The sequence below is a fragment of the Acanthochromis polyacanthus genome, chromosome 21 (assembly GCF_021347895.1).
Source record: "Acanthochromis polyacanthus isolate Apoly-LR-REF ecotype Palm Island chromosome 21, KAUST_Apoly_ChrSc, whole genome shotgun sequence".
Lineage (NCBI taxonomy): Eukaryota > Metazoa > Chordata > Actinopteri > Pomacentridae > Acanthochromis > Acanthochromis polyacanthus.
In genome coordinates this window covers 14,059,445-14,073,133 of record NC_067133.1, presented here as the reverse complement: position 1 = coordinate 14,073,133, position 13,689 = coordinate 14,059,445, and the positions used below count along the sequence as shown (strand labels likewise).

At 38.6% G+C, this 13,689-nt stretch overlaps 2 protein-coding genes across 2 annotated transcripts; both read left to right on the top strand.

Annotated features, from left to right (window-relative positions):
- Positions 1 to 538: 538 nt before the first annotated feature.
- On the top strand, positions 539 to 2,138 carry tmem220 (transmembrane protein 220). Its single transcript, XM_051941126.1, has 6 exons — positions 539 to 713; positions 785 to 814; positions 900 to 960; positions 1,271 to 1,394; positions 1,718 to 1,777; positions 1,865 to 2,138. The coding sequence occupies exons 1-6, from the start codon at positions 615 to 617 to the stop codon at positions 1,995 to 1,997; spliced, it is 507 nt and encodes a 168-aa protein (XP_051797086.1). The 5' UTR covers positions 539 to 614; the 3' UTR covers positions 1,998 to 2,138.
- A 584-nt stretch (positions 2,139 to 2,722) lies between these two features.
- LOC110954122 (protein SCO1 homolog, mitochondrial) lies at positions 2,723 to 9,049 on the top strand. Its single transcript, XM_022198455.2, has 7 exons — positions 2,723 to 3,076; positions 4,265 to 4,384; positions 4,835 to 4,925; positions 5,132 to 5,329; positions 7,063 to 7,155; positions 7,921 to 8,036; positions 8,146 to 9,049. Exons 1-7 carry the CDS (start codon positions 2,924 to 2,926, stop codon positions 8,281 to 8,283), a joined length of 909 nt encoding a protein of 302 aa, XP_022054147.1. The 5' UTR covers positions 2,723 to 2,923; the 3' UTR covers positions 8,284 to 9,049.
- The last annotated feature ends 4,640 nt before the right edge of the window (positions 9,050 to 13,689 follow it).

The following is a 13,689-nucleotide window of genomic DNA, read 5'->3' as shown; positions in this document are numbered from 1 at the left end:
ACCATTAAAAGCCATTTCATGTAGCAATAAACACATTTTTTTTTAACTTTACATTCACCGCTATATTATTTTGTAAAGAAATATCGGATGTTATATTTCTGCTTTTTAGCTAACTTGACACCACTGCGGCGTTTAGAAAGGTATGCTCGTTTTGTTGACCGGGGCGTCCAGGTCAGAAACATCCAAGATTTAATCAAATATATTCAATTGCACTACACGTGTATTGTTTTTATTCTTGCATTAGAAGATATTTAGATTACATACGTGTTAAAATAAAGTCGCAATCACCTTGCTGCGCCCTTAGGTGCAGTGTTAGTAATTATACAACAGAAAATTACAAAATGCCAATAAACATCCACCTATCATTGTGATTTGTGGACGTGTGTAGAGGTAAATGTAGGTTTTGTTATGTGCTTTGCTTATTTTGGTAATAATAACTTTAAATAATTCGATAATCGGGGTTCAGGTTAAAAAATCAGCATACGATTCGGCTGGCTTTGTAAAATCGAGCGAACCTTCAGTGTCTAATCAGACTATCGGGACTAGCGGTGAGTGCGTCTGCTTTCTGTTGTCGTTACGTCCCGAATAGCCGGGCGGGGAGGTTCCGATCAACGATGGGAGAAGTTTGCAACGAGAAGTCATGGCTTCTTGTTATTTGGCAAATCTGCAACGTTTTCATGTCTCTGTTCTTCGCTCTGGCTTCATATGTTCAGGTTGGTGTGTTTGTATTTCTCTCTACAGCTCTGTGAACTGTGATCAGTAACTGTGTCTCGGTCTCCTGCAGATCAATGATCCAGACGCTGGTTTATGGATGGTAAGAACTGCAGCCATTTCTCTGATTATTTTAAATTTTGCTGTATTTGTCTGATATTTTTTTTAACACCATGCTCCTGTTGCAGGTCGGTTATGCAATCCCTGCAGCCCTGTGTGCATTTATTAGCTTCAAGCCTCATGTGACAGGTACAGATAGAAGTTTAGATGTGCAACAGTTACTTTCTGTTTTCAAATTTTAGCTTAAATGCATTGTCTGTGAAGAATAAAAATCTTCCATGCAAGGATCACAGGTCATGAACTTGTCAGCTTTCTCAATTTCCTGTTTTCTTCACTTATCAGGATGTTGAACTCTACCCCAGTGCATTATTTTTTAGAGCTCATAGCGCCATCAAGTGGATTTATCTTGACTGTACAGGTGATAGCAGACTTTGACTTCTTCACTTTTGCTTTATTGCATTCCCCCCCCCCCCCCCCCCCCCCTGGCTTTGCATTGCAGAGACTTTGCCCTGGAGACGTGTTGCTGATCTCCATGTGATGATTTCCAGCTCGGTCGTTGCCATGTTAGGATGGACGATTTACCAGAAGAAAGTCACACAGATCTTCCAGCAGGAGGAGGGCAGGTACACAACACCTGATGTGATCTGAAAAATGCTGTTTTTGCAAGTCTGATTAAAACTTAATTTAGACAGATTTACTTTCAACTCACAAGACTTATATGCGCTTTTTTGCACTTATAAGATCCCAAAGATCTTGTATAAAATGGTAAAGTGTGGCCAAAATGGAAGATGGCAATTCCCAGATATCATTCAAAAATGCAAAATCAGTATCAGATTTGTTTACTTAGTTAAATTAATGGCAATAATGTCCTTTGAAATAGGCCATAAATTTAAAAGTATGTTTTAAAAAGAAGATGAATGGGCATTTAATTGTTTTCCCCCTTCAGAGAATTCTCTGGTCTCATGTTGACCATTGTTTGGCTTCTCCTGTGCCGTCACTCTGGAAGGTAATGTCAAAAATTTGACCATTTGAGGTGTTTATGCTGCTGATCAGACGTGTCACTTTAAAAAAGTCTTTGTCTCTTTTCCCGCAGAGCTCCTGTCGGGATGCTCAGAGTCTCCACAGCTGTTGCCATCACAGTCTTCCCCTTTGTGGCCTGGCTTTACTACTACATCAACAAGGAGCTAAGATCAGACTGGCCTTCACATTGCAAAACTGCAATTTAGACGTCCGTGTCTTGCCTTTTGTGGCTAACAAAACATTCCTTTTTATTTTGTTCTTTGACTGAAAATCCTGAACCAAGAATGCTGCTTTTGTAATTTTGTTAAAATCCTCATCTTCTTGTTAATTAAACTTCAAAAGACTCATCTTTGTGTATCAAAGATTTCTATTTAGAAGGGTTTTTTTTGTAGATATATGAAGTCCCCACCTTTCTTTCCACCCATCCTTCCCTACTCACTGTAGCTCAAGCACACCAGCTCACCCACAACTCTCTTGGAACATGAGGAGATCATGAATGAAAACTTTTATCTGTGAAGTTTTGGTTGACTTTGTTCTGTTAAGACGCTTAGTTTTGCCACAATAATCTCGAACAGCGTTCCACCTGCAGCACTGTGGAGGACCAAAACTGCCATATTAAGAAAGAAAGAAATTGCTCAATAAAAACATAAATAAATAAATACAGAAATTATTAAACAGGGAAATTAATAAAAAAAATGTAAAGAGAAAAAATAATGTTTTTTCGAATTAATACTTTTTATATTTTTTTAAATCTGTATTTTCATTTATCAACATATTTAACTTATTGACGATAATATAATATAATATAATATAGTAAACAAACTGAATCATTGAAGCTGCCAGTTCGTTTGTGTCTTTACAGTAGGATTCCTGCAGGTGGCAGCAGAGACCGCAATCGCTAATAGTGTGCCAGAAGAAGACGTGTGACGTTCCTTCCTGTGTTTAATAACGACTGCGGTCACTGATCTGAGAGCAGCTGGTTCAGCGTCAAATTGACAATTTTAATGATATTGAATAACTAAAACAGACTCCAGAACAGTAGTTTCTGTGCCGTATTTCCCCTTGCTTTATCACGTTTTGTGAAACTTGCAGCCGCTTCCTGGTCTCCGCAGTGGTTCTGTGAAGGTCCACCATGGCTCTGAGTGTTTTATATCACAGTCTGGGCTGCCGGCTGGTCCACAGCAAAGCCCTACAGAGCCGAGCCGTCAGACTCACACACACCGTTTTACAGAGAGAAGCCGGACTGAAACACACGCTGTCCCCGCAGAGGCTCCACTGCTACCTGGTAGGTCAAAGCTCGAGGCTGCTGACATCAGAGGAAACATCAAACTCCATTCAGAAATTAGCTAAATTAACGGTTGCATTTCTGTAGCCAGCACACCTGCGAGCTAGCCAAAACTTACTGAGCATTTCAGCGTCTTTGTCAGTTTTACACACATTTATATCATTATGTAAACACCAGTTTCAGTTTATTTCAGAACCCTATTTTAATCTTCTGTGTACCTCAACGTGTTTTGTCGTTTTATTAAGAGAAATGTAACAGTTTGCAGCTAATAACTTCTGAATTATTGAACAAAATGCAATTTTTTGCGGGTAATGACTTGAGATGCTAGTCATATTAGCTGCCTGGATTGAAAAAAAACACAGGTGAATAGGGTACACACTTTAATTAGTAAACATTAACAGGAAATTTGTTTACAAGAAAATTTACATTCTTTTTTGTATACAAGTCATCTGGAATTATGTTTTTCATATGCAAAGAAGTTATTACACGTTCAGAATGCATTAATTAGCAACAATTTCCAGGACAAAAATCTGAATATTGGATGAAGGCGGCTTAAATATCTTGGTTCTTTTTGTTGGCACGTTAGAATCAAAAGTGTTTTTCTCCATGTTTTAAGAAATTTAATATTCTATGAAAACCTTCAGATTGTAGATAGGAATAAAACTAGAAAACATGAAAATGTTACAGACATGGAGAGTAAGAAAAACTAATTTTGAGACTAAATATTACAAAGAAACCTCGACTGACTGACTCCTTACATTAAGACAATTACTTTATGTATTAAAAGCTTTCTGAAATTGTTTGTTTAAATCTGCAAATAAGGTTGTATCTTGTATATGTTTTATATGTACTAATTTACATACGTGTCGAATAGACAAACTACAGTAGAATACATGTGTTCCTTGGAAATTTTCTTTCCACTAGTTTGAAAAACGCTGTATTATTAAAGTCTAACCAATGCATAAAAAACACTTTGTTTTTGCCAGTAATAACTTGCTACTCCAGTCATGCCTCCTGACTCTCCATGCAGCAGCACCACCTTAAGCAAATGTTTGAAGGGAGTTTGGCCTGATGCCAAGATGTTGTTGTGTTTTTTATAACGTAACAGACACTAAAGGCTTTATATTGTGATATACCTGCGTCTTAATCCAAGCGTATCCCTTTTTTACTGTGGTTGGTCATTAACAGGCGAACGTGAACCAGAGACACACCTGCAGAACAACACAGTGGCTCAGTCAGAACTGCTCGAGAACATTTTCCTCATTGCCTCCTCAGCCCCCATCAGGCGGTAAAGCCAAGAAATCTGGGGTAAGTGTCAAAAGTGTTGAAACTTCATAGTTTGATGGGGATCCACTCAGATTTTTCAAATTTTTGACCGCTTGGCTCAGTTTCAAGGGCTGCTTCTCTCAAACAGGACAGGACTGAGACTGAGGACGTACAGTTAATTTTATTTTTCTTGATGCAGGAAATGGCAACCACATCTGGTGGCCTTAGTAGTCAGATTGATCTAATCTGCAAAAGCTAATGCAGGTGTTTTATGTTGGCATTTCTATAAATTACTGTGCCTTATTACTACCATAACATTCCCAAAAATGATCACGTTTACATTAACCACAGGTTGTATCACAGTTCAATCGAAAAGACTTCTTAAACTCAAAATGTATTTCAGTCTTTCAGTAAACACTGACACAAAGAATAATCCAACAATGTGCCTGTTCCTATCGTGCCTTTTCTTTTCTTATTCTCCCCACTGTTAAGCCTGTGACGTGGAAATCGTTAGCAATAACACTTGCTATTGGAGGCACTCTGCTGGGAGCGATGAAATATTTCAAAAAAGAAAAGGAGGAGCGTAAGTACTTAGCAACTTCATGCTACTTCAGGGCCATGATAGAATGCAAAACCATGTAGGGAATTTAATGAATAAAGCAATTGTTTTATAGCTGAAGCTCAACATTTGGTGTTAAAGATTAAAGAGTAGTAAATAATAGTGACACAAGAGTGGTGACTTAATAATAATAACCTGCCTTTTTAACTGTATGGTTTTGTAATTTGCAGTGATCCAAAAAGAGAGAACCAAATCGGTGGGGAAAGCAGCGCTGGGCGGTCCGTTCTCTCTAATTGATCACAACAATAAGCCTTCAAAGAGTGAAGACTTCTTTGGTCAGTGGATCCTCATCTACTTTGGGTTCACTCACTGCCCTGACATCTGCCCAGATGAGATAGAGAAAATGATTGAGGTGGTGGAGGAAATAGGTAACAGAATCTGTTTTTATTATAAGACGCAACATAATTTAACGTCCGGTGTCCCCTTTTTCGCTGAATATACACACGTGGACAAAATTGTTGGTACCCCTCAGTTAAAGAAGGAAAAACCCACAATTCTCACTGAAATCACTTGAAACTCACAAAAGTAACAATAAATAAAAATTTATTGAAAATTAAATAATCAAAAACAGCCATTACTTTTGAATTGTTGATTAACATAATTATTTAAAAAAACAAACTAATGAAACAGGCCTGGACAAAAATGATGGTACCTCTATAAAAGATTGAAAACTATTTGACCAGAGTGACATGATTAACTCAGGTGTGTCATTTAATTGACATCACAGGTGTTTCCAAACTCATAATCAGTCAGTCTGCCTATTTAAAGGGAGACAAGTAGTCACCCTGCTGTTTGGTGAAAAGGTGTGTACCACACTGAACATGGACAACAGAAAGCGAAGGAGAGAATTGTCCCAGGACATCCGAAAAAAAATGATAGACAAACATCTTAAAGGTAAAGGCTATACGACCATCTCTAAACAGCTTGAAGTTCCTGTGACAACAGTGGCTCATATTATTCAGAAGTTCAAGACCCACGGGACAGTAGCCAACCTCCCTGGACGTGGCCGCAAGAGGAAAATTGATGACAAATTGAAGAGACGGATCGTTCGAATTGTATCCAAAGAGCCCAGAGCAACCTCCAAAGAAATTAAAGGTGAACTCCAAGGCCAAGGTACATCAGTGTCAGATCGCACCATTCGTCGTTGTTTGAGCCAAAGTGGACTTCATGGGAGACGACCAAGGAGGACACCACTGCTGAAAAAAACTCATAAAAAAGCCAGACTGGAATTTGCAAAAATGCATGTTGACAAGCCACAAAGCTTCTGGGAGAATGTCCTTTGGACAGATGAGACCAAACTGGAGCTTTTTGGTAAGGCACATCAACTCTTTGTTCATAGACTCAAAAACCAAGCATACGAAGAAAAGAACACTGTCCCTACGGTGAAACATGGAGGAGGCTCAGTAATGTTTTGGGGCTGCTTTGCTGCATCTGGCACAGGGTGTCTTGAAAGTGTGCAAGGTACGATGAAATCTGAAGACTATCAAGGCATTCTGGAGAGAAATGTGCTGCCTCGTGTCAGAAAGCTTGGTCTCAGTCGCAGGTCATGGGTCTTCCAACAGGACAACGATCCAAAACACACAGCCAAAAACACCCAAGAATGGCTGAGAGAAAAGCGTTGGACTATTCTAAAGTGGCCTTCTATGAGCCCAGATCTGAATCCCATTGAACATATGTGGAAGGAGCTGAAACATGCCATTTGGAGAAGACACCCATCAAACCTGAGACAACTGGAGCTGTTTGCTCATGAGGAGTGGGCCAAAATACCTGTTGACAGCTGCAGAACGCTCATTGACAAATACAGAAATCGTTTAATTGCAGTGATTGCCTCAAAAGGTTGTGCAACAAAATATGAAGTTATGGGTACCATCATTTTTGTCCAGCCCTATTTCATTAGTTTGTTTTTTTAAATAATTATGTTAATCAACAATTCAAAAGTGATGGCTGATTTTGATTATTTAATTTTCAATAAATTTTTATTTATTGTTACTTTTGTGAGTTTCAAGTGATTTCAGTGAGAATTGTGGGTTTTTCCTTCTTTAACTGAGGGGTACCAACAATTTTGTCCACGTGTGTACCGTCCATGTTTGTCTTTCCACAGACAAAATAAAGACTCTTCCTGACTTGACACCGATCCTCATCACCATCGATCCTGAAAGGGACACAGCAGAGGCCATGGCTGCGTACGTGAAAGGTAAAAATATTCAAATACGGGTGGTATTGGGCCCGCAATGTTCCTTTAAGTCTTTCTTTGGAATCTTTGGTCTGTATTCCACCAACTTTTGAGGCATCCAACATCAGTAGAATTTGACATGTGGCAAAAACAGCCAGCTAGGATTGCAGCGTTTCGCTATATTGACATGCTGAATTGCTGACAGGGACTCATCTGTATGACATGGTACGGTGTTTATGGTGCGATGATGATAGTTTACCACACATCACAGTAAACCTCATGTTTAATTAAACACTTTTTGGCAGGTGCTTTGCTGAGAGAAGTGAAACAGGAGATCGATGATGTACTAAAAGCACGGAACGAAATCTGAGATGGTGCAGCAATGCATTTCCTGATTCCATCTGTAATGATACCCAATGACTCATCAACTTTTTGGTGCAGCGAGTTTCTTCCTGTTGTAGTAGACAGCCTGGCAAAATGTCACTAGTTTTAAAATGAGTAATCCCAGTACATGGGAAAAATGTTCACTGTATTAGAGTCATTTCAGCCATTGGTTGTTAATGTTAATTAAGGAAATGGTATCAGATTGCATCGCTAACCACAGTAACCATAAACTTCTGCATTCCAGTGAACAATTCTTTCATTCAGAGGAGTGAGAACCTGTTGCACCTTCCACAAATCCACATGTGACTTTGTAAAGTCACCTGATGGCAGCCTTATTTATCTTGTCCACTTTGATCTTCATTGTTGTCTTTATGGAGCTCCTTTTTGTCGTGTATTTTTCAGAGTTTTCCCCAAAACTGATTGGTCTGACGGGGACAACAGCTCAGGTTGAGGAAGTCTCCAGAGCCTACAGAGTTTACTTCAGTCAGGGGCCCAAAGATGAAGACAACGACTACATAGTGAGTTGCAACCTGCTCGTAATAACAGGATCGTGTAAGAAAATAAATGTAGGATTTTTCCTACATTGAGAGATAAAGCTGTGTAATTTCTTCCTCATGTCGTTTTCAGGTTGATCACACAATCATCATGTACCTCGTGGATCCCGACGGAGAGTTTGTGGACTATTTTGGACAAAACAAAAGAAATACAGAGATCGCCGCTGCAATAGCAGGACACATGAGAAGATACAAGAAGAGAGCCCAGTAAAGCCCACCGTGGACTGATGGATTCTGCCCTCAGGTGTTTCTGTTCACCACTCCTGTCTTATATTGGCCTTTATTTATTTTGATTACACTGTTATATAAAGATTTACTGTATGTCTGCATTGACATTCCTTTCAGTGGTGTGACGCCTGATGCTGCCGTTTTGCTCTCCGTGATTTTACATTTTACACTTTGCACTGCTGCTGAATGGACATAATATGGAAAAATGCTTCCAGCTTTACAAAAATTATACACAAAAAACTCTAATAAGCTCAACGTTTCAGATTTCTGATGCAGACTATGAGGAAATGACTGAAGACAAAGGATGTTTGATTTTTGTGATTTAAAAAAAACCAGAAGACAACTATATGGGTTTTTTTTTCTGTGTGTTTGATAGACTGGTACAAATGTAGTTTGAAAAGTGCCAAAAAAAAATATTGAGACTCTAGCGACTCCTAGTGGTGGTATCTGATAAGACACAACAGCACACTGCACCAGTTTTCACCAGGATGGGTTCATTTTTCTAAAAACACGTCTTTTAAATGATTTGACTGGTACTGAGCTGCAGCTTTTGTCTCTGGAGAGAATGTAGTGACTCAGAAACATGTACGATTCCTCATAGATAATTATTCTAACTTTATTTGTGTAACAATTTGAAACAGTAACAACATGCTTTACAGTTTACACAAAGGATTGCAGGAATTTAATCCAGAACATGACTCTAAAACAAGACAACATTCAGTTAAGAATAAAAGTAAGTGCAAGAAGAATGGCAATGGAGGACAATCTCTGATTTTAGTCAGTGTCTTCTCTTGCATCTAAGTTCCTACCAGTAAGAATGTGAAATCAAGATACAAGGACAAATGTCACACCACTTGATAAATGATTCCATGTAGGATCCCCCTGAGTTCGGTCTTCTCAAGATGTATTTCAGTCATTATAAGATCCTGAAGTTGTCATTTGATGACATTCATAAAATTTATTATGGCTTTTCTTAAAATGTATGTATCTGTGTAGATGCATTTTCAGATCAGGGGTAAAACGTGGATCGCTGTGTGATTCTCAAAATAATACTTCAAGCTGTAAGACATGTTAATACTCAAAATGATGCACAGTTATGTTCATTATGACAGTGCAGCTGCATATGTTCCCACAGGACATCAGAGTTGACTCTTTTAACAGCAAAAGAAAGGCAAGTGGAAGGATGAGAGAGAGAGGATGGGAACAGTAGGGCAGATTCGAGACCAGGGATGGTGCCGAGGAAAACATTTTCAGGCGACATAGAGTGAAGAGAGTTCTAGCGAGGAAGAAGAGGAGATGAAAGTCGAAACAAGCCGAAAGATTAAGGTTGTGGTATGCATTTACTTTAAAAACTATAAAATCATCTTAAAAAACTGGTATCAGTTTACTTCGAGTACAAGTTCATTCACAATATTTATGTTGAGATAAAACTTAGAAAAAGATTTTTAGAAATCCTAAATATTTTAAACTGTTTGTCAAAATGTCTTACTTATATGCAAATGAAAAAAATACTGAACATTTTTTTTTTAGAACTTGCTTTCTACTCCACAAGATTCAGTTTATGTACTGTATGTACAGTAGCATTCAAAAGGTTGGACACGCCTACTCATTTCAGGGTTTTTCATTCATTTTCACAATATCTTTTTAATGCTTTGAGGGAATTTCTTGACATTTGTCACAACTGCTTAGTATCTGAGAGTCAAAGGTCAAACATGTTCATGGTCATGACTGCAACATTAACACGCTATGACAGAATTTCACACAAATGCATAGTAGGATTTTTAAAAAATGAAGTGATGATATTTTCTGTCCAAAAAGTCAGAGATCATATCTGTGCAGACATGGAAGTGAACTGCATCCTGAGTGGTTGGTGAAGGCAGGAATTCTTCTATTTTCTGCTGTCATCAAAAAAAGGAGAGAACTTAGAAGTATTTAAAATTTAAACCTTATTTTGGTCTGTTAACACGTTTTTCTTTACTATAAATCCAAATGGGTTTTTTCATAGTTTTGACGCATTTAGTTTTGTTCTAAAACATAGAAATGAATGTAAAACTAACAGAAATGACATGTAAATGAGTAGGCTCGTCCAAACTTGTGCTGGTACTGTATCCATAAACCAAACTAGACAGTTCATGAATGCATGTTAGAGCCTGAAATGAAACACACCAGCAAGCAGACAGAATCAGAGCAGGTTCTGAACCTTTGACCTTTTCGTTTGGAGGCAGCTGTTCGAACTATTGAGCCCATGGTATCCAAACAGATAATTTATGTGGCAGGAAAACTGTTTTCACCAGCTGGCAAGAAGTGTAATGAGCCAAACGCCACACAGTGTGAGCCGAGTAGTCTTATGAAAGCAGGAAGTTGTGAGGGGGAATTGGAAAATGAAAGCCCTTCAGATGATCATTAGAAGCGCTCTCACGATTAATAAAGGGGCAGAGATGGAAGCTGTAAACTCCTGTTAGTTCGTTTTTCATATTTTGAGATGCGGGAGGCTGCAGAGATCATTTTGATGAATAATACAAATGAGGCATGAGAGTGTTTCTTTCCCACAGATTTTGACACAATGCATGGAAAAATTCAACAACGTGTTGCAGGTTTGGCTTTTTGTTAGGATTTGTGCGCTTAGTGATCAGGTCTAGTCTGTGCAAGCATTCCCATCTGTTAGACTGATGCAGATTTAATTCAAAACACTGTTCTTTTAGCTCATTACTGCTGTCAAGGAGTCCATAAAGACTGAGCTCACCCATAGTGAGTAAATGCTTTCAGGCAGTGGTTAACCACAAACTGATAATACCATTAAGAAGCTCACTGTTCACCAGGAGAAGGCTGATGACTTCCAGTATCATTTAACCTCCATCACTCAGGAAAAAAAAATCAGTGTCATTGCATATTATTATTTATTAGATGACAAAGAGAGGCCGTGATCTTGCCACCAGCCAGTATTGATTTATTAATATCTTTTCCGCCTACACACCTGTTGTGTTCCTCCTTTAGCAATCGGATTAGAAAAGCAAACACAGCAGTCGTTCGGCTCTCTGCGGCCAGACACCAGGCTCATTCCTGGAGGAGAGAGGCCTTTCAGCTCTGACCGCTGACGTATGGAGCGCTCTAAGTGGAACAAATTGATTTCTGGATGGACAGATTATTTTTAAAAACACTTCTGTGCCTCCCCTAAGCTTTTATTCTGCTAATTTCTGAGCATTTTAATAGGCTGATTGGATTTGAAGCGATTTGGATGATATAAATGAACACTCAAAAGGTCAGTTTTCCACATACCACAGGTATATTAGGGTAGGGTATGACACCACTTTCTGCTATTGTATACTGCTAGTGTTAGTATGTGCTGGATTGAGGACAATTTCATAATGTAAACTAATTCTAAGGAGGTTTTAACTATCTACTACACTTCCATTAGCGGTTTCTTTTTCCTTCTGTTCTTTATTATGAAATATTAGATGCTGCCTTATTTAAATATGGGAAAAAACAGCTGGGAAATATTTCTTAATCACAATTCACATTTTCCATTCACAAATAACAGCCACTAGGGAAATCAATTACTTATCTTGACTTAGCTAGAAGTAGCTGTTGCTATCTCACAGACTAGCTTTCACTTGATCTACTGTAGCCCTTTGACTTGTTAGCTAGCTGTCTTTATGTTGCAGAATGCAGTAGCTACAAAGTTTAATTCAGATACAATTTTATATACAATGAAACAGTTGTCAAAAAGTCAAATACAGTTTATAATTCAGTTTTAAGTCGCTGCATTATGTCTTTGTAGGGCTGCATAGTAAACAGATTGAAGTTTTTGCTCATTAATTTAGCTTTAAACATGCCTTTGTACCCCATGCAGACGCTACGTCTGCACTCTTTTATTTTTAACCTTAAACTGCATTTGGATTGAAAGCTCGATTGATCTGCAAGGCCTCCAGGGTCCGCCAACAGCTCCCACAATCAGCCCACTTGTGGACAGATCAATTGTGCTGTCAGTCTAAATGCAGTTTATCACTTGCCTCTGTTATTGTAGCAGCTTTAGCTCAGAAGGGGCACAGGTTGGTGCACGATCTGTATCTGCCTGGAGGGCTCGTTTTAATCCCTGTCAAGGAAAGAGGCCTCGAACTGACAAGATGCCTGGGTAACACAAAGATGATGTCTCTTTTTGAATGTGTCTGCTTTGTGACCACATGATTAGATACTGTGATGGCTGTTTGTGCACTTATCCCGCCTGTGGCTTGCAGTAGCTTTACCGAGGCAGGCCCTTGTGTTTCCTGTTGACGCCACTTTCTGTAGACGCACCCGTCCTCAGATCTATTTTCCACTGGGAGGAGGCTCACTGTCTGTCCCACACAAGCAGCTGATTGGGATTTTGTCTCTGCTTCTTCTTTCTTGTCCTGTGACCCCTGAATTCATATCTCGCGGCCTCCTCACAATCAACACACATGCTTGCTGCTGTATCCAGACATGACAGAGAGGTCGGCGTAGTCTAAGTCCCCTCACTGGTCTGCCTGTTCAGGCCACTCATGTCTCCCCAGAGCCAATTGTAATTGCAGCTGTTGCCAGACCTTCAAGTGACATTAAGAGGCTATTAAATCAGCATCAGTTAGACTGTCTGTGATGCACTGCCAGATGAAATGCCCGTATCATTGGATCTTTACTGTGTCATTTTCTCGGTTTTGAGGAGGGAGAAGAATCATTAAAAGAGTAATCTGAGTTTGAATATAACTGATTGTTTTTACTTGAAAGAGAAGGAAAATGAAGAAAGCTTTTGTTATTTCTTCAGAAATGTATGAATCTATCATTATTATGTTCAAGTAGAAGATACAAAATTAGAAAACAGGCCATGGATAGAGCTTGGTTTTGATGTTTAATCAGAGATTTTTGCCTGAATCCAGAATCAAAAACATCATCGATGATTAATTTTTTTTTTTAAATAGACAGTTCTGGATTCAAATGTATGTCCACTTTTTCACAGTGCATTCTTTTACGTGTTGAGCTACTATTAACAAAATTAAACTCTCCACAACTGATCTATCCATGACTTTAAGCTGACAAAATAGAATCAAGCTACCGAGTGAGTATTTGTGTCGGTCCAGGACGCATAAATTGGACAGAATAAATATCAAAATCAAGGTTGAGTAACCAACTAATGATTAACTAGAAAGCAAGCTGTTTTTTTTTCATTTCACCATTTTGTATTCCAATTGTATATGAAAAGAAGAAATAATGCATAAATTAATTCTGTGTGTGCAAAAGTAAGTAATACTTTATTCAGTTTGTTTTGGTTTCTAAGGCACAGTGGCAAAAGATAAAGCAGTGCAACAAGACAGAGCACCAACAATTAATAAAAAAAGTTCATATAGTCTTATTGAATAATCTTACAAGCGCACTCTCT